The sequence below is a fragment of the Neoarius graeffei genome, chromosome 8 (genome assembly GCF_027579695.1).
Source record: "Neoarius graeffei isolate fNeoGra1 chromosome 8, fNeoGra1.pri, whole genome shotgun sequence".
Classification (NCBI taxonomy): Eukaryota; Metazoa; Chordata; class Actinopteri; order Siluriformes; family Ariidae; genus Neoarius; species Neoarius graeffei.
The window spans coordinates 59,778,249-59,805,366 of record NC_083576.1 but is presented as its reverse complement, the minus strand read 5'-3'; the positions used below and the strand labels follow the sequence as shown (position 1 = coordinate 59,805,366).

General features: G+C 42.3%; 1 protein-coding gene across 1 annotated transcript; it reads right to left on the bottom strand.

The window, feature by feature from the left end:
* Positions 1–4,139: 4,139 nt before the first annotated feature.
* On the bottom strand, positions 4,140–25,580 carry si:ch73-22a13.3 (inositol-trisphosphate 3-kinase A). The gene is made up of 8 exons (XM_060926976.1): positions 25,533–25,580; positions 24,446–25,366; positions 23,088–23,172; positions 22,726–22,939; positions 6,621–6,825; positions 6,425–6,526; positions 4,698–4,769; positions 4,140–4,573 (listed from the first exon to the last, which is right to left on the bottom strand). The coding sequence occupies exons 2-8, from the start codon at positions 25,253–25,255 to the stop codon at positions 4,232–4,234; spliced, it is 1,830 nt and encodes a 609-aa protein (XP_060782959.1). The 5' UTR covers positions 25,256–25,366; positions 25,533–25,580; the 3' UTR covers positions 4,140–4,231.
* Positions 25,581–27,118: the final 1,538 nt, after the last annotated feature.

Genomic DNA, 27,118 nt, shown 5'->3' with positions numbered 1-27,118 from the left:
CGTTCATTCATTCATTCATTCTCTATGCCACAGGTCGTAGAAGCCAATCCAAGCTGACCTCGGGTGAGAGGTGCGGTACACCCTGGACAGGTCTATCAGATGGTTAACAAAGAAAGAAAGACAGACAGCTATTCACATTCACATGGGCAATTTATTAGCCAGGTGACCTAATCTGCATGTCTTTGGACTGTGGAAGGAAATCGGAGCAGCCTGAGGAAACATCCATAGACATGGGGAGAACATGCAAACTCCGCACAGAAAGGCCCCATTTGACTGGCAGGTTTGAATCCAGAACCTGCTTGCTGTGCAGTGATAGTACTAACCTTCCAATAAAAAAAATAATATATGATGCAGTATTTACAAATAAACCTGCCAATACCTGGAACCTTGTCAGCAAGTTCTCATTGACCTGATGCTCGTGAAGAATGACAAACAATTTTGAATGATGGTTATCTAGTGTTCAGAGAACTACATTGATATACATTGATTAAAGGTCTATTTCACCCTTCCAGTGAAAATCACCTGCAGGGCATCAAAGGATATTATTATCAGCCTTTGCTTAGAATAATGGAAAAAACCGTCACCCCATGTTTTTCCTCTGTGGCAGATGAGAAGTTGGTCTAAGGATTGGACAGCCAACTTCTGGTCCAAACAATATATAGGACACTTTTATTGGGCACAAGGAGCATTTGCCAACTTGCCTTCATGGAATATTGCAAATTGAATCGACTGATTCACAAATTTGTGTGGATCTTGGGCAGAAATATTCAAACAGTCATTTCTTGTGATCTGGCCAACAAAATATACATACCGTTCTTCCACTCTTTTTGCAGAAGTGATAGTGAGGAAAAAGGCAGTTTTCAGAGACACCCATTTTAGTTCAGTATCTTGTATAACCTCAGGAGGAGGGCTTTAAGGAACTCCAACAAAAGGGGGAGGACTCCTGGATTCCCAAAGACCCATGCCTGGGTCTTTGGGAATTGTGGCAGATGGAGGTGCCTCACCCCTTTCAGAAAGGTTTATGAACCTGCATAAAGGTGCCACCCACTTATTGCTGTCTAGCAGTCCCTGGAGACAAGTTAGTGCTTTGGAAATCAAGGAAAAACGTGACCTGATGAAGAAGGAATGTGTGCAGTGCAGATTGGAAGGCTGGCTGCTATGTTTTTGTGATGTGTACTGTGGGATTTGCACCAGAAAATCCAGGTATAGTTGAGCTGTCTGTCCAAATCTGTCCTTAATGTTCTCAATAAAATCCCTACACTACAGCATGGTGAATTTCATCATGACTGGTGGTGCGACAGAGCACATTTGGTGCTGTTAATCGCATAGCACTATTCCAATCCTACTCTGGCTGCCACCATTTTAAGAGTGGCTGCCATGGCTAGTTTAGAGCCAGCAAGCTAGTAGGGAACAACCCAGACCCATTTTCAGACTTTACTGAGGCTGGTGTTGAAAATGGCAGTTGAAATGAGTTATCAGGAAAGAAGAAACTTCCAGATATTTTTCTCTAATGAGATTCTTCACGGGGCGGCACGGTGGTGTAGTGGTTAGCGCTGTAGCCTCACAGCAAGAAGGTCTGGGTTCGAGCCCCGTGGCCGGCAAGGGCCTTTCTGTGCGGAGTTTGCATGTTCTCCCCGTGTCCGCGTGGGTTTCAACCTCCACAGTCCAAAGACATGCAGGTTAGGTTAACTGGTGACTCTAAATTGACCGTAGGTGTGAATGTGAGTGTGAATGGTTGTCTGTGTCTATGTGTCAGCCCTGTGATGACCTGGCGACTTGTCCAGGGTGTACCCCGCCTTTCGCCCGTAGTCAGTTGGGATAGGCTCCAGCTTGCCTGCGACCCTGTAGAACAGGATAAAGCGGCTAGAGATAATGAGATTAGATGAGATTCTTCACTAGAGATGGCAGCACTGTCACCTCACAGCAAGAATGTTCTGGGTTCAAACCTTGAGGCTGATTGGGACCTTTCTGTGCAGAGTTTGCATGTTCTTCCTGCATGGGTTTCCTCCCACAGTCCAAAGACATATGGATTGTCTACTGGCTACTTTAAATTACCCATAGATGTGAGTGTGAATGGTTGTTCATCTCTGTGTTAGCCTTGCAATAGATTGGCGATCTGCCCAGGATGTGCCCTGTCTGTTGCCCAAAGTCAGCTGGGATCCGCTCCAAAGGATGGATGGAGATTCTCCACTAATGAGCAACAGGAGGATGACTAGTCATTGGGGTATAAGGAATTCTCTGTTGAAGGACTTGAACCTCCTTAGCTCAGTTTTCTGATTCATCAGTTTCATGTGAATCATGTTTGCACCAGAAGTATTTGTCTAGGATTATTATGATCCTAATCAGTCATTGTTGTACGTGGACATGTGCTAATAACAGTGGGCTTCATTTATCAGTCTTTTTGTTAAGTTGTGTATAAATGTTTGTGTAAAGCAAAGCAAACAGTATATTTTTCCACTGGATTCACAAAAAATAAACTTTGCCAATAATATGAATGACTGGGTTTCATGAAATTTTCTTGATGGTTCTTTTAGTCCCTGCAAATTATTATTATTATTATTATTATTATTATTATTATTATTCATCTCATTATCTCTAGCTGCTTTATCCTGTCCTACAGGGTCACAGGCAAGCTGGAGCCTATCCCAGCTGACTACAGGTGAAAGGCGGGGTACACCCTGGACAAGTCGCCAGGTCATCACAGGGCTGACACATAGACACAGACAACCATTCACACTCACATTCACACCTACGGTCAATTTAGAGTCACCAGTTAACCTAACCTGCATGTCTTTGGACTGTGGGGGAAACCGGAGCACCCGGAGGAAACCCACGCAGACATGGGGAGAACATGCAAACTCCGCACAGAAAGGCCCTCGCCGGTCCACGGGGCTCAAACCCGGACCTTCTTGCTGTGAGGCGACAGCGCTAACTACTACACCACCGTGCCGCCCTATTATTATTATTATTACCTCACCTGGGATGGAGTCCACCAGGGGGCAAGGTATTGTTTTCAGTGGGGTTTCTTTCTTTCTTTGTTTTTTCATTTTTTATTTTTAGCAACATTACGGGAAAATGGCTGGACCAATCTTCATGAAACTTTCAGGATAGATGGGCATTGGTCTCAAATAGAATCTCCAACATTTTGAGGGTCATCCGGTCAAGGTCAAGGTCACAAAAAAGGTAAAAATCCTTTTTTTTTACGATATCTTCCTTCATATTCATCATATTTATTTCAAACTAATTCAAAAATGTTCATATTTCAATTATGCTTCCACTGATATGCTATATGATGGGGTGTCTCTCAGAGTTTTCTTAGCAGTTGTTATAATACTAAAATAAGTGCTACTGGGCGAGGTTTGTTTTGCCTGGCAGCACTTGTATTTTTTTGTAGTCAAACAAGGGCAAGTTCATAGTACTAGTCAAAAGTTTGGATACACCTACTCATTCATAGGTTTTTCTGTATTTTGACTATTTTCTACATTGTAGAACAATCCTGAAGACATTAAAACTATGAACTAATGTATGGAACATATATGGTATTATGTGGTAGGGTTAGGAATTGCGTGGTATGGAATTATGTGGTAAACAGAAAAGTGTAAAATATATACACATCACATTGTGTCTAGGCTGCTGGCAGTGTTTGGGTCAGATTAGACTCTGAATCAAACCATGCACACCATGTCTGAGTTAGACCCTGCCTTCTCAAGAAGTTCTGTGCTGAGGAAGTGAACATGTAGCTGGTGCTTGTTAGTTTTCAGGGAGATCAGACACAGGCTGCACAAGTGCAAGTCTTGCTGCATGGCTCTTGAATATAATACAATCAGCAAGGTAGAAATGAGAAGTGATAAGGGGAGGCAATCCACAACTATGGAACTCTGACCATAGTCATAAGCTACTAAGCCAATAGCTCAGTATGGTGTATATGTGTACAAAGCAAGAAGAGGAAAGAGAAATATGGTGGTATGACAGCAGTATTAATTTACAGTCCTGTTAGGATCTGAAAGCAACCAGTTAATAAAGTTTCATTAGATTTAGGTTTCCTTATTTAATTGCTATTCTGTATCATTGTGTTTGGCCTGTGGGAATAACAGTGAATAAACTGTAATAAAACACAAGAAACTCCAGGTGTTCAAATATTGATTGTCCATATCTATATACAGTATATGCAATGAATACGCAGTATATATAACATGTATATTACAGGATACATGGAATGACACTATCCGCATCAGTCTGTATGGTTGGTGGCTGTAGTGTCCTTTAAAAAGTCTGTTGTTGCCTCACTTATCCCAGGCTGGTGTGGATAAAGTTCTGACACTGTGTGCTCTGTCTGTGAGTGGTGGGTCTCTAGGTCTTGTCCCTTAACGTCCCTGATAGCAACATGCAGCAAAGAGATGAGGGATGCTAGCCCAAATAGGTAGCCATCTTCCCGGTTTCCCTCAATCCATGGAACATCATGCTTTAGATGCATATTATTGGGCACTGGAGTGGTCTTCCCAAAATCAATCATCCATATGTTGGCTTTGTTGGTTGGACGATCGTGGACGAAAAGGAGAGAGCCGCCTATTACCTAGGGGAAGGATGGAAGGAAGGACGGGGTATTTTTAAGGGTACCAAATAAGTGGAAGAGACTTGTGTTTCTGAGTAACAAAGTTTGGTTTAAGAAGAAAACACAAACACTTATTCTACTTAACCTCATGGCTTCTGAAAAAGGCAGACTCCTTTAATGTCTCTTTCAATGCATCCAATCTGGACACATAGGCTTCCTAATATACAAGAGATAAAAGAATTGAGAATTTTTTGTATGTAAAGTGCCTCATGAATCTGGGGTGGGTTTCCCAAAAGCCTCTTAACACTAAGAGCATCTTAACTAGGAGAGAGAGCATTCATTGCGCTGCTCGCTCTACCATTTAACAATGATCTTTGTGCTACAATGCTTTTGGGAAACTCAGGCCTGGCCAGTAAGACTCTTGCTCAGGCTGAAGATTTTCCACAAGGGGGAGCTTTTAGCACTCGAAAAGCTTAGAAATCATACGCCGTGCTCTTTCTAAATAAAAGAATTTCTAAATATAAATTGCTGACAAACGTTTGTAATTCATAATAAAATATAATCCAATGTACACTATATGGCCAAAAAATATATGGACACTATCACACTCAAATTTGCTTCATTAACATCCCATTCCAAAACTATAGGCATTAATATGGAGTTTGCTCCTCCTCAGCTGCTTCTACAGCCTCCACTCTTCTGGGAAGGTTTTCCACTAGATTTTGGAAGAGGGCTGTGGGGATTTGTGCCCATTCAGCCACAAGAGTGTTAGCAAGGTCAGGCACTGATGTCCGGTGGAAAGGCTTGGTGTGCAATCAGCATTCCAAATTCATCCCTAAGGTATTCAGTGGGGTTGAGGTCAGGGCTCAGTACAGGCCACTCAAGTTCTTTCACACCAATTGTAGCAAATCATGTGTTCTTGGAGCTTGCTTGGTGCACAGGGGCATTGTGCTTTATGCTGAAAACAGGTTTGGTCTAAGATCCATAATTCCCGTGAAGAGAAAACTTATGGTACATTTGAGGTGAAGTTGCGACTTATAATTCCCCAATACAACCAGTAAAAGCCATCGAAAAATTAGAAATTTCAACTTGTTAACTTGAGGTGGGCTTCTCAACTAGCAGTTCCTTCCCTGTTTATAGTGTGATGTCCAAACACTATGGCCACTCCCACTGTGAACAGTCCCCCTTCTCTGTAGTCATATTGGCTTTAGATCGGTGAATACACAAACACCGTACTTGGTTAAGTCTATAACACTGACCATAATAATTGCTGTTTTGAGAAGGTAAACATTAGAGTTATCATTAACCTTAGTCAGCTAGCTTGTTTTTAAGCTACTTGCTACTCACTACTATCTGCTGGCTAGTTTGTTGCTAACCGACTCACTACTGTCATCTGTTATTGCTGTACTGCAATTTCAGTCCAAAATGTTGCATAAATATTTGAAGTTCACTCTAGTAGAAAAGTACGGTACCAATAGCCGCTCAGGCCTGGAACTGTAAAAATGCAGTTAAAGTAGCTTCTTATTAGCTTTACATGCTCTGAGAGCACAAACCAAAGGTACATTTTCATAAAGGCATCCATGTTTTTTCCCCACTTTGCATATAGAATGTCTCATGGTGGGAAATGATGTTATCACAACTTGCAAATTACCAATTACAAGGCACCATGAATGCAGCATTAATGCTACAGCATGCAAAGGCACTCTAGACAATTGTATGTTTCTGAATTTTTGGCAACAGTTCGGTGGAAGGCCCACAGTATTGGTATGATGGTCAGGTGTCCACATACGATTTGGTCACATTGTGTATCAGGTCTATGCATGGTGTTATTGGCAATAAAAGTATATAAAAGATATTACATCAATAACTTACTAGAATGTGTACCTGCCTCTTGGTAAATAATAGCAGGGTCTCTGTAACTTGTGCTTTGCTCTGAGTTTTATTAAAATCTCGTCGTACAATGCCATTCTCTGTCTGAAAAGCACAAAAGCAGAGTAGACCATAAGAGGCTGTGTTATATGTTTATTTATGTAACTCCAACAATGCATTACAAATCTTTGAGTTATACCATTATGCCTTCTATGCGGAATCCTAGCGTTGATGTACTACTTGTACTGTCTCTCCACTGCATATAGCGCAGCTTTGTCACGCCTCTCTGTGCATGTTCTTCTTCTGTAGGAGCTGTAGGATCGACTTTCATCATCTTCTCGTACATATCATGTCGGATGCTCGCTTTGGTTCTTGCTCTCACAATCTCCTCCTCTTGGTAGGTGCTAAGACAAAGGCATCAAAATAATCAGAGCAATACTTAAATAAGGACACATATATACATGAACAGTCAACCACGCAAGAATAATAGTAAATAGAGACTTATTTTTAATATACCCAAATGTATTGTACTATAAAGTGCACACTAATTTGAGTTTCTTTGAATTCTGTTAAGTTACAAGATACCTTCTACCAAATCCATGTGATGTGAAGAACGAGTCTGAATGCATATAATGCCTGGACCAGGGGTGAAAGTAGGCCTAATCCACATAGATCCCCCAGGCCCCCACCCAGTTTGTTCCCCCATGATAGTGAGGTTGTGAGGCACTGCTGATTCATGATGTGTATATACACTATATAGCCAACAGTATGTGGACACCCATATGTGTTTTTTTTCACCAAACTGTTACCATGAAGTTTGAAGCACACAATTGTGTTGGATATCTTTGTATACTGTAGAATTACAGTTTCCCTGGAATTAAGGGATACAAACCTGTTCCAGCATGACAGTCCCTCTGTACACAAAATGAGCCCCGTAAAGACATGGTTTTCCAAGCTTGGCATGGAAGAACTTGAGTGGCCTTCCCAGAGCCCTGACCCCCAACCCCACTCAACATATTTGGGATGAGCTGGAACATCAGCTGTGCCTCAGGCCTCCTCACCTGCCATCAGTGCCTGACCTCACTAATGCTCTTATGGCTGAATGGGCAAACACCACAGCCATGCTCCAAAATCTAGTTGAAAGCTTTCCCAGAAGAGTAGAGGTTAGCAAAAGTGTGACTAAATCTGGAATGGGATGTTCAACAAGCACATTTGGGTGTGACGGTCAGGTGTCCACAAACCGCTGGCCGTGTGTGTGTGTACACACACACTTTCATATATATATATATATATATATATATATATATATATATATATATATATATATCGGCTTCTTCTCTGACAAATGTCAGAAATGTTTTCATTGACATACAACCCTGATTCCAAAAAAGTTGGGACAAAGTACAAATTGTAAATAAAAACGGAATGCAATGATGTGGAAGTTTCAAAATTCCATATTTTATTCAGAATAGAACATAGATGACATATCAAATATTTAAATTGAGAAAATGTATCATTTAAAGAGAAAAATTAGGTGATTTTAAACTTCATGACAACACCACATCTCAAAAAAGTTGGGACAAGGCCATGTTTACCACTGTGAGACATCCCCTTTTCTCTTTACAGCAGTCTGTAAACGTCTGGGGACTGAGGAGACAAGTTGCTCAAGTTTAGGGATAGGAATGTTAACCCATTCTTGTCTAATGTAGGATTCTAGTTGCTCAGCTGTTTTAGGTCTTTTTTGTCGTATCTTCTGTTTTATGATGCGCCAAATGTTTTCTATGGGTGAAAGATCTGGACTGCAGGCTGGCCAGTTCAGTACCCAGACCCTTCTTCTATGCAGCCATGATGCTGTAATTGATGCAGTATGTGGTTTGGCATTGTCATGTTGGAAAATGCAAGGTCTTCCCTGAAAGAGCCGTCGTCTGGATGGGAGCATATGTTGCTCTAGAACCTGTATATACCTTTCAGCATTGATGGTGTCTTTCCAGATGTGTAAGCTGCCCATGCCACACGCACTAATGCAACCCCATACCATCAGAGATGCAGGCTTCTGAACTGAGCGCTGATAACAACTTGGGTCGTCCTTCTCCTCTTTAGTCCGAATGACACGGCATCCCTGATTTCCATAAAGAACTTCAAATTTTGATTCGTCTGACCACAGAACAGTTTTCCACTTTGCCACAGTCCATTTTAAATGAGCCTTGGCCCAGAGAAGACGTTTGCGCTTCTGGATCATGTTTAGATACGGCTTCTTCTTTGAACTATAGAGTTTTAGCTGGCAACGGCGGATGGGATGGTGAATTGTGTTCACAGATAATGTTCTCTGGAAATATTACTGAGCCCATTTTGTGATTTCCAATACAGAAGCATGCCTGTATGTGATGCAGTGCTGTCTAAGGGCCCGAAGATCACGGGCACCCAGTATGGTTTTCTGGCCTTGACCCTTACGCACAGAGATTCTTCCAGATTCTCTGAATCTTTTGATGATATTATGCACTGTAGATGATGATATGTTCAAACTCTTTGCAGTTTTACACTGTCGAACTCCTTTCTGATATTGCTCCACTATTTGTCGGCGCAGAATTAGGGGGATTGGTGATCCTCTTCCCATCTTTACTTCTAAGAGCCGCTGCCACTCCAAGATGCTCTTTTTATGCCCAGTCATGTTAATGACCTATTGCCAATTGACCTAATGAGTTGCAATTTGGTCCTCCTGCTGTTCCTTTTTTGTACCTTTAACTTTTCCAGCCTCTTATTGCCCCGTCCCAACTTTTTTGAGATGTGTTGCTGTCATGAAATTTCACATGAGCCAATATTTGGCATGAAATTTCAAAATGTCTCACTTTCAACATTTGATATGTTGTCTATGTTCTATTGTGAATACAACATCAGTTTTTGAGATTTGTAAATTATTGCATTCCGTTTTTATTTACAATTTGTACTTTGTCCCAACTTTTTTGGAATCGGGGTTGTAATCTAATGTGCACCTCATCTGGCTTTCTCTGAACTGCATATGAAGTAGCTAAAGTAACAGTACAGATTCCACCTCCGTAGTTTAGCATATCCAGTATTATTCTATCCACATTCACTGGATATGAGCAATCATGTGCTATGATTGGCTACTCTACTACTAGGCTATCAACTCATATACCGTCCCTTACAAAAAAGAAATTTATTTAAGTGTGCTTCTAGTATACTTCTTTTAAACTAAAAATAAGAGCATACTTTCAGTTTACTTTTTATTTACTTATCAGAGATATACTTAATAAAGTTATACATAAGTATACTTGGCTTATACTGAAAAGTATATAGAAACATCCAAGTATATTAAGCTTATACTTAAACTTTTGATCAAGATATACTTAACAAAAGTGTAATAAAGTATTAAAATATTTGTGACTTATGTTTAAGTGCGGCGGCACTGTGGTGTAGTGGTTAGCGCTGTCGCCTCACAGCAAGAAGGTCTGGGTTCGAGCCCCGTGGCCGGCGAGGGCCTTTCTGTGCGGAGTTTGCATGTTCTCCCCGTGTCCGTGTGGGTTTCCTCTGGGTGCTCCGGTTTCCCTCACAGTCCAAAGACATGTAGGTTAGGTTAACTGGTGACTCTAAATTGACCGTAGGTGTGAATGTGAGTGTGAATGGTTGTCTGTGTCTATGTGTCAGCCCTGTGATGACCTGGCGACTTGTCCAGGGTGTACCCCGCCTTTTGCCCGTAGTCAGCTGGGATAGGCTCAGTGGCGTAGCCAGGATTTTTTACATGGGGTGGCCAAAGGGGGGGCAAAGATATACAAGGGGTGGCCATGCTGTGACTAAATAAAGGGGGGGGGTCCTCCCCCGGGAAATTTTGAATTAGCTAGATTTGATTTCCTGTATTCTGATGTGTATCTGCCCCTCCTTGAACTGCCACCTTATTGTGGTGGAGGGGTTTGTGTGCTTGAATGATCCTAGGAGCTATGTTGTCGGGGGCATTATGCCCCTGTCAGGGTTTCCCAAGGCAGACAGGTCCTAGGTGACAGGCCAGACTAAGAGCAGTTCACCAAAACCCCTATGGAGAGAAATCCGAGGACCGTGACGTCGCCCGGGATGACGCAGCCGGGGCCCCACCCTGGAGCCAGGCCCGGGGTTGGGGCTCGTATGCGAGCGCTTGGTGGCCGGGCCTTTGCCCATGGGGCCCGGCCGGGCTCAGCCCGAAGAGCTGACGTGGGCCCGACCTCCTGTGGGTTCACCACCCACAGAGGTAGCAGTAGGGGACTGGTGCAATGTGGATTGGGTGGCAGTCGAAGGCAGGGGCCTCGACGACCTGATCCCCGGACACAGCGGCTGGCTGTTGGGACATGGAATGTCACTTCGCTGGGGGGGAAAGAGCCTGAGCTTGTGCGGGAGGTTGAGAGGTACCGGCTAGAGATAGTCAGGCTCACCTCCACGCACAGCTTGGGCTCTGGAACCCAGCTCCTCGAGAGGGGCTGGACTCTCCACTTCTCTGGAGTCGCCCGTGGTGAGCGGCGGCGGGCTGGTGTGGGCTTGCTTATAGCTCCCCAGCTCAGCCGCCATGTGTTGGAGTTTACCCCAGTGAACGAGAGGGTCGCCTCGCTGCGCCTTCGGATTGGGGAGAGGGCTCTTGCTGTTGTTTGTGCCTATGGCCCAAATAGCAGTATAGAGTATCCGGCCTTCTTGGAGTCCCTGGGAGAGGTACTGAGGAGTGCTCAGACTGGGGACTCCATTGTGTTACTGGGGGACTTCAATGCTCACGTGGGAGATGACAGTGACACCTGGAGGGGCGTGGTTGGGAGGAACGGCCTCCCCGATCTGAACCCGAGTGGTGTTTTGTTATTGGACTTCTGTGCTAGTCACGGTTTGTCCATAACGAACACCATGTTCGAGCATAGGGGTGTCCATAAGTGCACGTGGCACCAGGACACCTTAGGTCGGAGGTCGATGATCGACTTTGTAGTCGTTTCATCTGATCTCCGGCCCTATGTCTTGGACACTCGGGTGAAGAGAGGGGCTGAGCTGTCAACTGATCACCACCTGGTGGTGAGTTGGATCCGCTGGCGGAGGAGGAAGCTGGACAGACCTGGCAGGCCCAAACGTATGGTGAGGGTCTGCTGGGAACGTCTGGCCGAGCACTCTGTCGGGGAGGTCTTCAACTCCCACCTCCGGGAGAGCTTTTCCCAGCTTCCGAGGGAGGCGGGGGACATTGAGTCTGAGTGGACCATGTTCTCTACCTCCATTGTGGACGCAGCTGTTCAGAGCTGTGGCCGCAAGGTCTCCGGTGCCTGTCGTGGCGGCAATCCCCGAACCCGGTGGTGGACACCAGAAGTAAGGGATGCCGTCAAGCTGAAGAAGGAGTCCTATCGGGCCATGTTAACCTCCAGGACTCCCGAGGCAGCTGACGGGTATCGGCAGGCCAGGCGTGCTGCAGCTCGGGCAGTTGCGGAGGCAAAAACTCGGAACTGGGAGGAGTTCGGGGAGGCCATGGAGAAGGACTATCGGTCGGCCTCGAAGAAATTCTGGCAAACCGTCCGGCGCCTCAGGAGGGGGAAGCAGTACTCTGCCAACACTGTTTACAGTGCGGGTGGGGAGCTGTTGACCTCGACTGGGGACATTGTCGGGCGGTGGAAGGAATACTTTGAGGATCTCCTCAATCCCACCGTCATGTCTTCCACTGAGGAGACTGAGGCTGATGACTCAGAGGTGGACTCGTCCATTACCCAAGCCGAAGTCACTGAGGTGGTTTGCAAGCTCCTCGGTGGCAAGGCACCGGGGGTGGATGAGATCCGCCCTGAGTATCTCAAGTCTCTGGATGTTGTGGGGCTGTCTTGGTTGACACGCCTCTGCAACATTGCGTGGCGGTCAGGGACAGTGCCTCTGGAGTGGCAGACTGGGGTGGTGGTCCCTCTTTTTAAGAAAGGGGACCGGAGAGTGTGCCCCAATTATAGGGGAATCACACTTCTCAGCCTCCCAGGGAAGGTTTACTCCAGGGTACTGGAGAGGAGAATTCGACCAATAGTCGAACCTCGGATCCAGGAGGAACAATGCGGTTTTCGTCCTGGTCGCGGAACACTGGACCAGCTCTATACCCTTCATAGGGTGCTCGAGGGTTCATGGGAGTTTGCCCAACCAGTCCACATGTGCTTTGTGGATCTGGAGAAGGCATTCGACCGTGTCCCCCGTAGTATTCTGTGGGGGGTGCTTCGGGAGTATGGGGTTCGGGGCTCTTTGCTAAGGGCTGTCCGGTCCCTGTACGAACGGAGCAGGAGTCTGGTTCGCATTGCCGGCAGTAAGTCAGACCTGTTCCCAGTGCATGTTGGACTCCGGCAGGGCTGCCCTTTGTCACCGGTTCTGTTCATAATTTTTATGGACAGAATTTCTAGGCGCAGCCAGGGGCCAGAAGGAATCCTGTTTGGGAACCACAGGATTTCATCTCTGCTTTTTGCGGATGATGTTGTCCTGTTGGCTTCTTCAAACCAGGACCTTCAGCATGCACTGGGGCGGTTTGCAGTCGAGTGTGAAGCGGCTGGGATGAGAATCAGCACCTCCAAGTCCGAGGCCATGGTTCTCGACCGGAAAAGGGTGGCTTGCCCTCTCCAGGTTGGTGGAGAAGTTCTGCCTCAAGTGGAGGAGTTTAAGTATCTCGGGATCTTGTTCACGAGTGAGGGAAGGATGGAGCGTGAGATCGACAGGCGGATCGGTGCAGCCTCCGCAGTGATGCGGTCGCTTTACCGGTCCGTTGTGGTGAAGAAGGAGCTGAGCCAAAAGGCGAAGCTCTCAATTTACCGGTCGATCTACGTTCCGACTCTCACCTATGGTCATGAGCTTTGGGTAATGACCGAAAGGACAAGATCGCGGATACAAGCGGCCGAAATGAGTTTCCTTCGCAGGGTGGCTGGGCGCTCCCTTAGAGATAGGGTGAGAAGCACAGTCACTCGGGAGGAGCTCGGAGTAGAGCTGCTGCTGCTCCACATCGAGAGGAATCAGCTGAGGTGGCTCGGGCATCTTTTTCGGATGCCTCCTGGACGCCTCCCTGGGGAGGTGTTCCAGGCATGTCCCCCCGGGAGGAGGCCCCGGGGAAGACCCAGGACACGCTGGAGGGACTATGTCTCTCGGCTGGCCTGGGAACGCCTCGGTGTTCTTCCCGAGGAGCTGGCCGAGGTGTCTGGGGAAAGGGAAGTTTGGGCTTCCCTGCTTAGACTGCTGCCTCCGCGACCCGGTCCCGGATAAAGCGGAAGAAGACGAGACGAGACGAGATGATGTGTATCTGGTGGCATATCTGGTGCCTCACTCATGATCAAAACCCATGTGAGCCAAGAGGTCAGAAATTAATGTATTAATTTATTTATGTAACAAAGCATCTGCAAAACAAAGAAACCATCCAACTTGTTTACTCTAGTTAAGCATCAGGATTTTAACGATCACTACTAAAATGCAAAAGTAAAAACTAAAAGATCACCTGTCTCAGGCACCTGGGAAGTAGTAAGGATATTAGTCAGGCTTGAATAAAGAGTGCTTTGCTCAGGAAAAGGAAAATATACTAAATAACTTTAAAAACGCACATTGATAAAACTTGCTGAATTCGTGCTGAGTTTATCTCAAGAAGAAAAGAAATATATATCACAATGGAAAAATAACTTCGTTCTGCCCGAATAAGTTCCAAATCTGTGCTCAAATCCGAATTTAAGGGAGTTGTACTCAATAACGTACAATATGACTCGGGTAGTCAATGACATGGACAGGCTTTAATTTTCAAACAAATTTTGCATACACTGTACACACACAATCTTGCCTATAAATACCCGGGGGAAATGATGGGAAAATTGTCATTATTGAAGATGCCACGCCTAAGCCAAAATCAACGTAAACAGGCCATCGGGATGTTGCGTGCCGGAAGTACACAGACAGAGGTCGCCCAGCACTTCGGTGTTCATCATTCGACCATTTCCCGTTTGAGTCAGCGTTACAGACAGACAGGGAGCACCAGGGATCGTCCACGCCCTGGTCAGCCTTGAGTCACGACGCCAGTTCAGGATCAGCACATCAGGCTAGCTCACCTCCGTGACAGATTCCTGACACCCTCAGTCACTGCTGCCACGAAGAGTGAACGCCTTGTTGCAAGCAAACGGAGGTCATACACGATACTGAACCTGTAATTTCGTGAACATGGACCAACTGTCACTTTGAATTTTTTTATTGTGAATTAATTCTTGAGTTTGACAATAAATGTCCTTTATCGATGTTTCAAGATGTGTGTGCATTACATACAATATCATAAATTTCAAATATATGCATGGATCTAAAGTGATATTGTGTTGAATTCCATTGTGCGTTTTTAAAGTTACTTAGTGTACTTGTATACTTAACTCATACATACAACATATGTAAACACTTTCAACATGTTGTGATATTGTCCATTGTAAGTACTGTACAAACTAAGTGTGTTGAGTTACAAAGTGTGTGTGTGTGTGTGTGTGAGAGAGAGAAAGTGTTACACTGATGTAACACATGACATCGATGAGGTGTAGTGCATGAGTGGTGTGTGTGTGTGAGAGAGAGGGGGAAAGTATGTGCACTGCACGTAGATATAGATGAGCTGTAGTATACGAAGTGTGTGTGTGTGTGTGTGTGAAGATATGTTACATGTAAATACAAAAATGAAGTGCATAAGTTGTGTGTGTGAGAGAGTGTATGTTCAGAGTGCATGAGTGGTGTGTGTGTTGAGAGTGCATGAATGTTGTGTATACCAGTGAGTGTGTTACATGTAAATATAGAAATGTAGTGCATCATGCATGAGTGGTGTGTGTAAGAGAGGGCGTGTGTTGAGAGTGCACGAGTTGTATCTTATAGTGAGTGAGAGAAAGACATAGTGTGTGTTAAGAGAGTGAAGTATGTGTTCATACATGAGAGTGTTAAGACAGTGCATGAGTGTTACATTTAAATATAAAAATTTAGTGCATGAGTTGTGTGTCTGTGTTGAGTGTATGAATGTTACATGTAAATATAGAAATGTAGTGCACAAATTGTGTATGTGTGTGAGTGAGATAGACAGTGTGTTAAGAGAGTGCATAAGTGTTGTGTATGAGTGAGTGTGTTACATGTAAATATAGAAATGTGGTGCATGAGTGGTGTGTGTGTGAGAGAGAGAGAGGGGTAAGGGGAGAGTGTGTGTTGAGAGAATGCATGAGTGTTGTGTATGTATGAGTGTGACAATTATTAATCAATATCTACTCCCACCAGTAACACACAACATCTCTATATTTTCATGTAACAGACAAACATTAACTTTAAAGTTGTATTCTGCGGTTAGAGTGAGCAAAGTGATTCATAAACTCATCCAAGTTTAGGCATTTGGCTCGGTTAGACTCCACTCTGAATTGTCTGAGGACAGAATTGTAACTGTCTGTCTACAAAATGAGAAAACTTGGAGAGTATGAGAGATGAATAACTTACCTCCCAAATTAATCACACGTTCACGTAGGTTGTTGTGTTGTCAGACTAGACCATGACTATCTGATGTCACGACAACCTGCTCATCCACCTGCTGCTTGAATGCGCAAAATGTTTGTGTGCTACGGTAATATGCATCCCTGCAGAAACCAAATAGGCGGAACAAAAATCCAGTGGGCGGAACATTTCGTGGGACATATCGGTTTTATAAATTTTATTGTCCGGCCCTGGGGTGGCCAGAGCGGGGCCAAGGCGTGCCCTGGGGTGGCCACGCCCCCGGCCACCCCTTAGCTCCGTCCCTGGATAGGCTCCAGCTTGCCTGCGACCCTGTAGAACAGGATAAAGCGGCTAGAGATAATGAGATGTTTAAGTGTACTTGCCCTGTAGTTGTGCTTATCCTTTTGACCGTAGCCTATAAAATACTTCTTTTTCACACATATTGGCTTCTTTGTGATATATGGCAGTATGTTTTAAATCCCATCTTTTAAACCTACATGTACCATAAGTTTGTGGTCAGCTCAAAACACTTAAGTTGTCTACTGGTAGTGTGCATGAGGTAAGGGTTAGGGCTAGAAAACTAATAGTATACCTAGAAGGGTAATTGCAGTATACTTCAAAACTAAAAAGTGGACTAGATGTATATAACCAGTAACTAATAGTATTTTCCAATATGCTATAAAGTATACTTTTATAAACTAAAAAGTGGACTAGAAGTGTGTAACGAGTAAACCAATAGTACAACCCCGATTCCAAAAAAGTTGGGACAAAGTACAAATTGTAAATGAAAGCGGAATGCAATAATTTACAAATCTCAAAAAACTGATATTGTATTCACAATAGAACATAGACAACATATCAAATGTCGAAAGTGAGACATTTTGAAATTTCATGCCAAATATTGGCTCATTTGAAATTTCATGACAGCAACACATCTCAAAAAAGTTGGGACAGGGGCAATAAGAGGCTGGAAAAGTTAAAGGTACAAAAAAGGAACAGCTGGAGGACCAAATTGCAACTCATTAGGTCAATTGGCAATAGTTCATTAACATGACTGGGTATAAAAAGAGCATCTTGGAGTGGCAGCGGCTCTCAGAAGTAAAGATGGGAAGAGGATCACCAATCCCCCTAATTCTGCGCCAACAAATAGTGGAGCAATATCAGAAAGGAGTTCAACAGTGTAAAATTGCAAAGAGTTTGAACATATCATCATCTACAGTGCATAATATCATCAAAAGATTCAGAGAATCCAGAAGAATCTCTGTGCGTAAGGGTCAAGGCTGGAAAACCATACTGGGTGCCTGTGATCTTCGGGCCCTTAGACGGCACTGCATCACATACAGGCATGCTTCTGTATTGGAAATCACAAAATGGGCTCAGGAATATTTCCAGAGAACATTATCTGTGAACACAATTCTCTGTGCCATCCGCCGTTGCCAGCTAAAACTCTATAGTTCAAAGAAGAAGCCGTATGTAAACGTGATCCAGAAGTGCAGACGTCTTCTCTGGGCCAAGGCTCATTTAAAATGGACTGTGGCAAAGTGGAAAACTGTTCTGTGGTCAGACAAATCAAAATTTGAAGTTCTTTATGGAAATCAGGGACGCCGTGTCATTCGGACTAAAGAGGAGAAGGACAACCCAAGTTGTTATCAGCACTCAGTTCAGAAGCCTGCATCTCAGATGGTATGGGGTTGCGTTAGTGCATGTGGCATGGGCAGCTTACACATCTGGAAAGACACCATCAATGCTGAAAGGTATATCCAGGTTCTAGAGCAACATATGCTCCCATCCAGACGACGTCTCTTTCAGGGAAGACCTTGCATTTTCCAACGTGACAATGCCAAACCACTTACAGCATCATGGCTGTGTAGAAGAAGGGTCCGGGTACTGAACTGGCCAGCCTGCAGTCCAGATCTTTCACCCATAGGAAACATTTGGCGCATCATAAAACGGAAGATACGACAAAAAAGACCTAAGACAGTTGAGCAACTAGAATCCTACATTAGACAAGAATGGGTTAACATTCCTATCCCTAAACTTGAGCAACTTCTCTCCTCAGTCCCCAGACGTTTACAGACTGTTGTAAAGAGAAAAGGGGATGTCTCACAGTGGTAAGCATGGCCTTGTCTCAACTTTTTTGAGATGTGTTGTTGTCATGAAATTTAAAATCACCTAATTTTTCTCTTTAAATGATACATTTTCTCAGTTTAAACATTTGATATGTCATCTATGTTCTATTCTGAATAAAATATGGAATTTTGAAACTTCCACATCATTGCATTCCGTTTTTATTTACAATTTGTACTTTGTCCCAACTTTTTTGGAATCGGGGTTGTATATTTCCAGTATACTACAAAGTATTGTAGTAAACTAAAAAGTGGACTAGAAGTATAAAACAAGTAAACACATAATATATTTCCAGTATATTATGAAGTATGCTTTTGTAAACTAAAGAGTGGACTACAAGTATAGAACTAGTAAACTATTAGTATATAAGTTTTCTTGTGGTATACTTGCAGTACAAAATAAAAAAATACTTCTTGTATACTCAAAGTTTACTTCTCTTAGACTTAAAGTATACATTTTATAAACTAAAAGTGGGCCAATTTTGTCCCAAGAAGTATTAGATTAGTTTATTCACAAGTATACTGTAAGTTCATTGATATCAGTATACTTGGTACACAAAAGTATACTTAAGGAAATACACTTTAACTTTGCTTAAGTATACTTAATAAAATGAACTTGAAATATACTTCTTTTTGATAACGGGTGAGTAGAGAAAAACAAAATGGTGGAGCGTGTTGCTGAACAAATTGAGGACGAAATAAAAATTCTTCTCCCCTCCCCCCAAAAAAAAGCAACAAAATATGGAATAAAAGTATTTGACGGAAAGAACATATCTTTTTTTTTTTATTTTTCAAGAATTATTATTATAGCATTTTTCACAAATTGCTACTGTCATTTTGCCGGTTTGTTTACATTCAAAGCAAAAATGATTTTGTTGGACGTTTTGTATAAAGTTTTTATGTATTGAATTTGCTAAGAATAAAAATGCCCTGTTTCTCAAAATCCAGTGAATGTGGATATGATAGTTATTTCACTCAATCTTGTTTTACATGGCTTATAATCAGGGGTGTAGTGGGCGTGGTACGCGGGGGTACGCCGTCCACCCACTTCTCCCGAGGTGAGATAAAAAAAAAACTGTCATTCAATGGCCTGAGTTTATACGCTCTACAGTAAGTGACACGTGCCTTTGTGCTCATCATCAATGCCCCCCCAATCGAACGTTACGTAAAACGTAGCGACGCAAAGTAGAATACATTCTAAACGCAGCCGAGATATTAGAATTATGTAAACGGTTGACTCCGCCATCTGTCGGTTTAATGCTTTATGATCTTTGAAGTTCTAATGCGATTTTTGCTCAGTATAGGCCTATGATTTTGAATAACCTAATAATAACAGTAGGGTCTCTGTGTGTGTGTGTGTGTGTGTGTGTGTGTGTGTGTGTGTGTGTGCGTGTGTGTGTGATTTCCGGGCGTTCATGGTGGCAGCACCGAGAGGGCAACAGAACTGATATAATCGCCTGCCTGGTCATCCTTACGTGGATAATTTCACCACATACTGTATTATATATATGATTTGAAATTCATAATCTTTGTGGCCTTCCTGTTTAGTGTTTTGTTGTACATCCAAAAATGTGAAATGACAATAAATTTAAAGAAATACTCAAGTCTTTAAGAAGGAGTGCATGGTAGGGCTTAACCCAATGGCTGCATGTCATGTATTTTGTATACGCAGGTGCCTCAATCGTGCCAGACTAAATGCTTGATTTATTCGATTGGTGCCTTTTATAATAAATTTCAGCCCATTGCTGGTTTGTATGCGATGTGAGTGAGTGACGTGACTTTTTTTGAACTTCTGGACACATGCTGTTGCCACGGCAGTAAGTAGGCTAGTAAAAATATCGAATTCTGAATGCAGCTCAGCTCAAATGAACATGAATCGAACATGAACAAAGGTGTTTGTGAATCATAATTTCCAATATTTTGGCTTCACGCCTGATAGTCCATGTTAAACCTATGCAAGGTTTATGTTGAGTTCCAGCAGCAGAGTGGTGCTGTCTACGACGATGCATTCGGAAGGAGAAGGCGAATTTGTTCCTCTTTAGCCATTTCGGCATATTTATTGGAGACAAAATAAACCGCGGCTTTTCGCCATAACAGTTGGGCTGTACTGACAAACACGAATGAAAATTGCACACATAAAAATGTCTGAAAAAAAGTGTCTTCTTGTGCCCTCGTGTTGTTAAAAGAACATAACATTTATACAAATCATTCATACCAAACATAGGCGACCAAACAAAGGCTACCGCTTCTGACATGATATCAAATCGATGACGTCACGAATCGCGTACCCCTACTTTAAAAGTCTCCACTACACCACTGCTTATAATCAACTCAGTACTACATGCCTTGTCAGCTCTCAGCTCATGTCCGACTTGATTTCATGGAATAACTGTTAAAAAAATTATACACACACACACACACACACACACACACACACAGACTCTTACTGGTCAGACACTTTAATAGGTACAGCTGCTGTTTTATGTAGTTATCTAATCAGCCTCTAATATCTAATCATCACACACACACAGACTCTTACTGGTCAGACACTTTAATAGGTACAGCTGCTGTTTTATGTAGTTATCTAATCAGCCTCTAATATCTAATCATCACACACACACACTGTGTGTGTGTGTGTACAGTATGTGTGCGTGTGTCTTCAGCTCACACTGCGAGCTGGCCTAGTGGATAGCGTGTCCGCCTCTTGGCCAGGAGGTCGCAAGTTCTACTCGTGGTCAGGTCATACCAAAGACCTGGGTGCGATTTGCTGGGGGGGATCATCCCCCCCCGGTTTTTATCTCTGCTGAAAAAAAATCCTCGGGGACAACCCCGTCAATAAAACAAACAAACCAAAAAAAAAGTTGACATGACAGGCATGTTGTGACACAGTTTTCTATGGTCTACATTGCACTCACTTTCAAAATGACCCGAAGTGGCAGCTTTGATGTTCACGAACGTCCCCATACATTGTAGATAATAACAATATCTTTGCGTTCTATGCAGGGATGCAAACAGCGTGCCTTTTGGCGGATGCTGCCTTTTTCACGGCCGATTTTTTTTAGGGGGGACATTGGAGTGTCTGATTATAATTTCAAAGTAAATTCTGTATTAAAATTACTAAATAAGCAAATCCGTTACAGTCCATGAAACAGGAAGTATAAGGATGAGAAAAAAACAGTTTAAATCGGAAAGCTGCGCACAATGTGAACTGCGCCATCAGAGCAAACTGTTCATTTAGTATTCATGTATTTTAGTGATTTTCGAGTCACTTTCCATTATTTAATCCGGAGGGAGAGAAACATCACAGCAACGCGACAAGCAATGCGAACTTTGTTGTGTTAGTGTTCGTGTATTTAGTCAGAGAGATAGGAAGATGAATTTACTATCTCTGGGTTAGTGTTCGTTTTCATTTAGTGTTATTCATTTGATATCATCGGATGTTACTGAGCTGTTAGCCTATTGTTACCTTAATTTTGTGACATTTCATGATTAAAAAAAAAAATCCCCCCTTCTGTTTTTTTGACAAATCGCACCCTGCCAAAGACCATCATAAAAATGGTACCTACAGCCATCTGGCAAGGCACACTGCAATACAGATGTGAGTGGAGGAGTCAAACTCTCGTGGTTATCAGAGGACTAGCCCTCAACTGTAACCCTAGCTATATAAGAGGCTGAGGGCTAATAAATCGGAGATCGGTGCCGCACCCATGCGCCTTAAGGAATTGGATGGTATTGGGACAGGAGACTGCCTGGGAAGACCAGATCCTGGCATGGAAGGGACTTTGACTTGATATACTAGTATATGGCTGAGACCCTCCTGTTACATTGATCTATGCTCGTTTTTTTTTAATCACCTTGACAATTTTAATGCATTGTTCACAGGCCTTTCTACAAGTACAACAAGCAAACAAACAACAACTCGTATAAAATGCAGTAGCAAAAATATTAAAACATGCTTAAAAAATGACGTTATATTAGACTGATTTTAACATCACTTCAGCGGCTGCTTTTTTCCTTTAGAAATGCCTAAAAATCTTTTTATTAATTCATTCATGTTCAGGTGGACCTGGAGCTTTACCCGGGAACACTGGGTGCAAGGCAGGGGAATTCACCCCTGATATGATGCAATTTAGTGTAGATAATCCATCTACCTGCATTCATTTGGATAGTGATAGTGCATAAACATTGGGAGCACATGTGAACCTTCGAGTAATCTGGTCTATGGATTGAACCTGGGACTCTGGATCAGTGAGTTGGCAACCCTATCCAGTTTGTCAGTTTGACACCCAAAGTATTAATTGCATAGCACCTTCATACCGGTACATCTCTGAATGCCTGATAAACTCTGTTACAAATTGTGTCTTAATATCTGGTGCTATCCTGCTCCACAGTAAACATAGGAAATTGCTCATTTAAAAAAAACAGCTAAAATATTTTTCCATCTTAAGCATTTAGCTAGCTTTTATCATTTGGCTTACTTTGACTAGTTACATTACTTTTCTATTATTTAATTTTTTTATATTTATTGTATATTTTCCGCACTTTTTATTGTATATGTTTATATTGTATGTTGTTATTTTCTTCTTTCTGCCACAGCTTTAATTTATTGGCTGTTTTATTATTTGCCTATTTTATTTTTAAATTTATTCTGTTTTTTTCATTTATTCTGTAATGAACTTTACATTTTAAATGTTTGAAAGATGATATATGTATAAATAAAGCATAATACATCTTCCATACCGAATGCCCATTTTGCAGTCCATGATGACAGGTTGCTTGAGGCCGCACAGCAGGTCCTCGAGACGGATGTAGTCCTCTCCGTTCCTGCTGATGTGCCCATGATAGCGAGGCACAAACTGACAGAGTGAATCAGACATGAGTGCCTGCAGGCAGGTGTCCTCCACCTCGTTGAATCTCTTCAGCACCTCTCCACCTTCACTCAGATGGAGGTTACCTGATTATAAACAAGCATTTGCATGCATATTATTTAATCTGTGCTGCATTAAAAAGTCGTTTAACATATTTGTAATATGGTGGATACCACATGTAACATAGTGTGCAGAGTAAACAGCAGTGTAAACATGTACACACAGATCACGTGCCTTGGTGTCCAGCCAGCTGTACCCAGGAACTCTGCCTGCGCTTTGACCACTGCATCATAGTTAAGAATGTCCTCCAGGATCGACACTGGAAAAGGAAAAAATCTTGTGCAGATTTTGTGCAGTTTGTGCTCCAAGCTATTGACTCATCTTTAATTGAGATATGATTATGATCAGTGCTCTGCTCAGAGATACAATCATGGAAATTATTTATTTTTCAAACTGTAGTCATTAAAATTCTGCTTTAAGCCATTTCTCTTAACTACATACAGCAAACACGCACAGTACTGTTAAAATGCTATGCAATGTAATCATTATCTGAGACCCTGAGCTTTACAAACTTTATCTGCATGGTTATTATTAGAACATTATCCCTGTTACCATAAGTCAATATACCCTTCCTCATCAGCTGAAACATAGAATAGAATAGAATAGAATAGAATAGAATAGAATAGAATAGAATAGAATAGAAAGCCTTTATTGTCATTATACAAGTACAATGAGATTTAAAGCTTCACCATAAAGTGCACACATACTGTAAATACTAAAATAAACATAGGAAAATATGTATAATAAAACTAATATAAAACTACTACTAAAAAACTACTGACAACTATACATAAACTATACATAAACTTGTGCAAGTCCCTGAAGGAACACAGATGCATAGCAGTAACAGGGTTGAGAATGAAGTGACTAGCTGCATCAAGTGATAGAGGTAGCATTGGCATGTACAGATGCCTATTTTCAGTATGTAGGCAACTAAAAAACAGATGATCTGACTTGGTATGATAGTGCAATAAGACAGTTTACAGATAGCTATGATATTAACAGTGCAAATATGACAGTTTACAGTACTTAAAATGACAAAGGAAGAGGATGTCTAAGAACAGATGAACTGACTTGATATGATAGTGCAATATGACAGTCTTGTGACATTTACAGTCATCTTATTATGTTTAATATATTAGCAAATAACTTTTCAAATTTGCCAGTAACAGGCTACTATCATTCTATCTCTCTATTCGGCTATGCAAATTGCTTATTCAAATGCCTAATGTCAAGGTTCTCTTTCAGAAACCATGCAAATTGACTGCGGGACAGTCAGAGTGAGCCTTAGTAAAAGTATTTCTATTCCAAAAAGCAGATGTATTATGGAAGACTAATATTTCTATTCAGAAATGTACTTATGGAACTTAAACTGGACATGATGGAAATAGAAAAGACATGCTAACAACCATCCTTGATGAATAGAGCTGAATAAAATCATGGTGGTAGTTTAGACATACAGTTCATAGTGTTCTAGTCCTTATAGCTTGAGTGTGAATGAATTATGCTGTCTGGTCTTTGACTCCACTCACCTTTCTTATATCTTTCCTCTTGGCCATCTCTTCTCCCTCACTGAAGACCTCATCACTTTCTGCTGAGGAATAGTTGAAGGATGATGATGATGATGAGGATGATGAGGCAAAAGAGGTGGCAAAAACCTTTGAGAATATGCAGTGGGGGACTGTTCCTCTCATCTCCGTATCTCTGTTGATATTTCCTTGTGCTGTCACATCCATTTCTGACTCTTCATCTTGTGCCTCCTTCGAGCTCCACTGTCTTTGTGTGTGTCTCAGTCGAATTCCTTGGTTCATTTCTTTCTCAGTATTGTCCTCCTCCTCGTCTATGTTCTCTCCACTACCACCCAGTCTCTCTCGCCTCTTCCCTCTCCATCTTTCCCTCTGTCCAGCTCTCCACATATTCTTTCTGGAGACTGCATTAGAAAATAAATCCCCTTCATTAGCAATGTGTTTTGTATTTTCATTTTTTCTGTCTTTCTCTTTTTCTCCATTATTGATTTCAGAGCAGTTCAGCACACTGTTAGGTTCCCAGTCCCTTGGGTTTTCTGATACAGTCACAAATGGCTCCTCTTGAATAGTCTCTGGTTTGAGTTTGGATGAGAGCACAGCCTGAGCAGACCCAAGTTTGGGTTTTGACCTTCGGCTAGTGAGCAGAGCTTCCTTCATGCAGTTATCCTCAAATTCATCAATTTTCTCTCCCTCTGCTTTCAACTGGTTTCTTGTACTCTCTACATTTTCTGATTTGCTGGATCTTCCTGATTTGTCTTCATCAAGCATATCCATTGAAGTGCTCATATTTCTTGAAGGAAACTCCAGTCCTTTCATGGAGCCAGGTTACCGAATGCAATCCCCATAACAAATAATAAAAAAATGCAATAATCCAAAAATTGAATCCAGTTGGACAGTGATGAGTTAACAGTGAGAAACTGTATTCAGCTTACATCACAAAAAAAGAAAGTAAGAAATAAAGTTAACTGCAAATATTCTAAACTAAATCATTGCCAATAACGATTGTACTTGTGCTAAACAAAAATAAATTAAATTGCCATTGTATATAATCTGATGGTATCTATAATCTGATTTCATCAAAACGAGAACTCACTTTCATACAACCTTTCACCTTTGGGTGCCCACTGATTTAAGTTTGACACACCAGGTCCAAGTCTGAATCCTACCACAGTGTGCTCTTTGGTTGAGCTCAAAGGCTTTACTATTGAGATCCACAGCCTTACATTTGCATGCTCTGACATCATGAAGTTTCCACACGGCAGTTACTACTATATAAACTTACCTGGATATAATGAATCCATATCCAGCTTCAAAACTTGTTGGCCTATAGATTAACAGAAGCCAATCAGACATGTCAATTAATTATTTATTTGTATATTTAGTCTACTCTGTCTGTGTTGTCTCTTACAGTGTTTTTAGTGTAGTCTGTATGAAACTTCAATGATTTTCACACTGAAAAGAATCCAGTCTATGACCAGCTGCACTACCCCCAAACAAACAAACAAACAAACAAACAAACAAACAAACAAACAAACAAACAAACAACACTGTGTGCTAAACATGTGTGCGCATATTCTGATCTGCAAATAAATAAAGTATAGTTTCAGGATATGCTATAAAAACAGGAAACTTAATTGCTGGATGTCTCATATTTCCAGGATACCCTTTTATGGTATGCATTTTGCATATACAGTACCATTCAAAAGTTTGAACACACCTACTCATTCATAGGTTCTTCTGTATTTTGACTATTTTCTACATTGTAGAACAATCCTGAAGACATCAAAACTATGAAATAAGACATGAAACATATATGGAATTATGCGGTGAACAAAAAAAAAAGTGTAAAAAAAACCCGCCCCAAAATATATTTAATATTTTAGATTCTTCAGTGGGCGGCACGGTGGTGTAGTGGTTAGCGCTGTCGCCTCACAGCAAGAAGGTCCGGGTTCGAGCCTCGTGGCCGGCGAGGGCCTTTCTGTGTGGAGTTTGCATGTTCTCCCCGTGTCCACGTGGGTTTCCTCCGGGTGCTCCGCTTTCCCCCACAGTCCAAAGACATGCAGGTTAGGTTAACTGGTGACTCTAAATTGACCGTAGGTGTGAATGTGAGTGTGAATGGTTGTCTGTGTCTATGTGTCAGCCCTGTGATGACCTGGCGACTTGTCCAGGGTGTACCCCGCCTTTCGCCCGTAGTCAGCTGGGATAGGCTCCAGCTTGCCTGCGACCCTGTAGAACAGGATAAAGCAGCTAGAGATAATGAGATGAGATGAGATGAGATTCTTCAGTACATCCATGTTTACCTTGATGGCACTTTGCACACTATTGGCATTATCTTAACCAACTTCATGAGGTAGTCACCTGGAATGCTTTTCAATTAACATGTGTGCCTCGTCAAAAGTTAATTAGTGCGATTTCTTGACTTCTTAATGTGTTTGAGATTAAACAGTAAATAATAAAAATACAGTAAATAGCTCTATTCCACAACTGTAGTAATCCATATTATCACAAGAACCACTCAACTAAGTAAAGAGAAATTACATCCATCATTACTTTAAGACATGAAGTATCTTTTAATGAATAAAAATAAAGAAAAAAACCCAGTGAATTAGGGGCGTGCCGTGGTGGTGTAGTGGTTAGCACTGTCACCTCACAGCAAGAAGGTTCTGGGTTTGAGCTCAG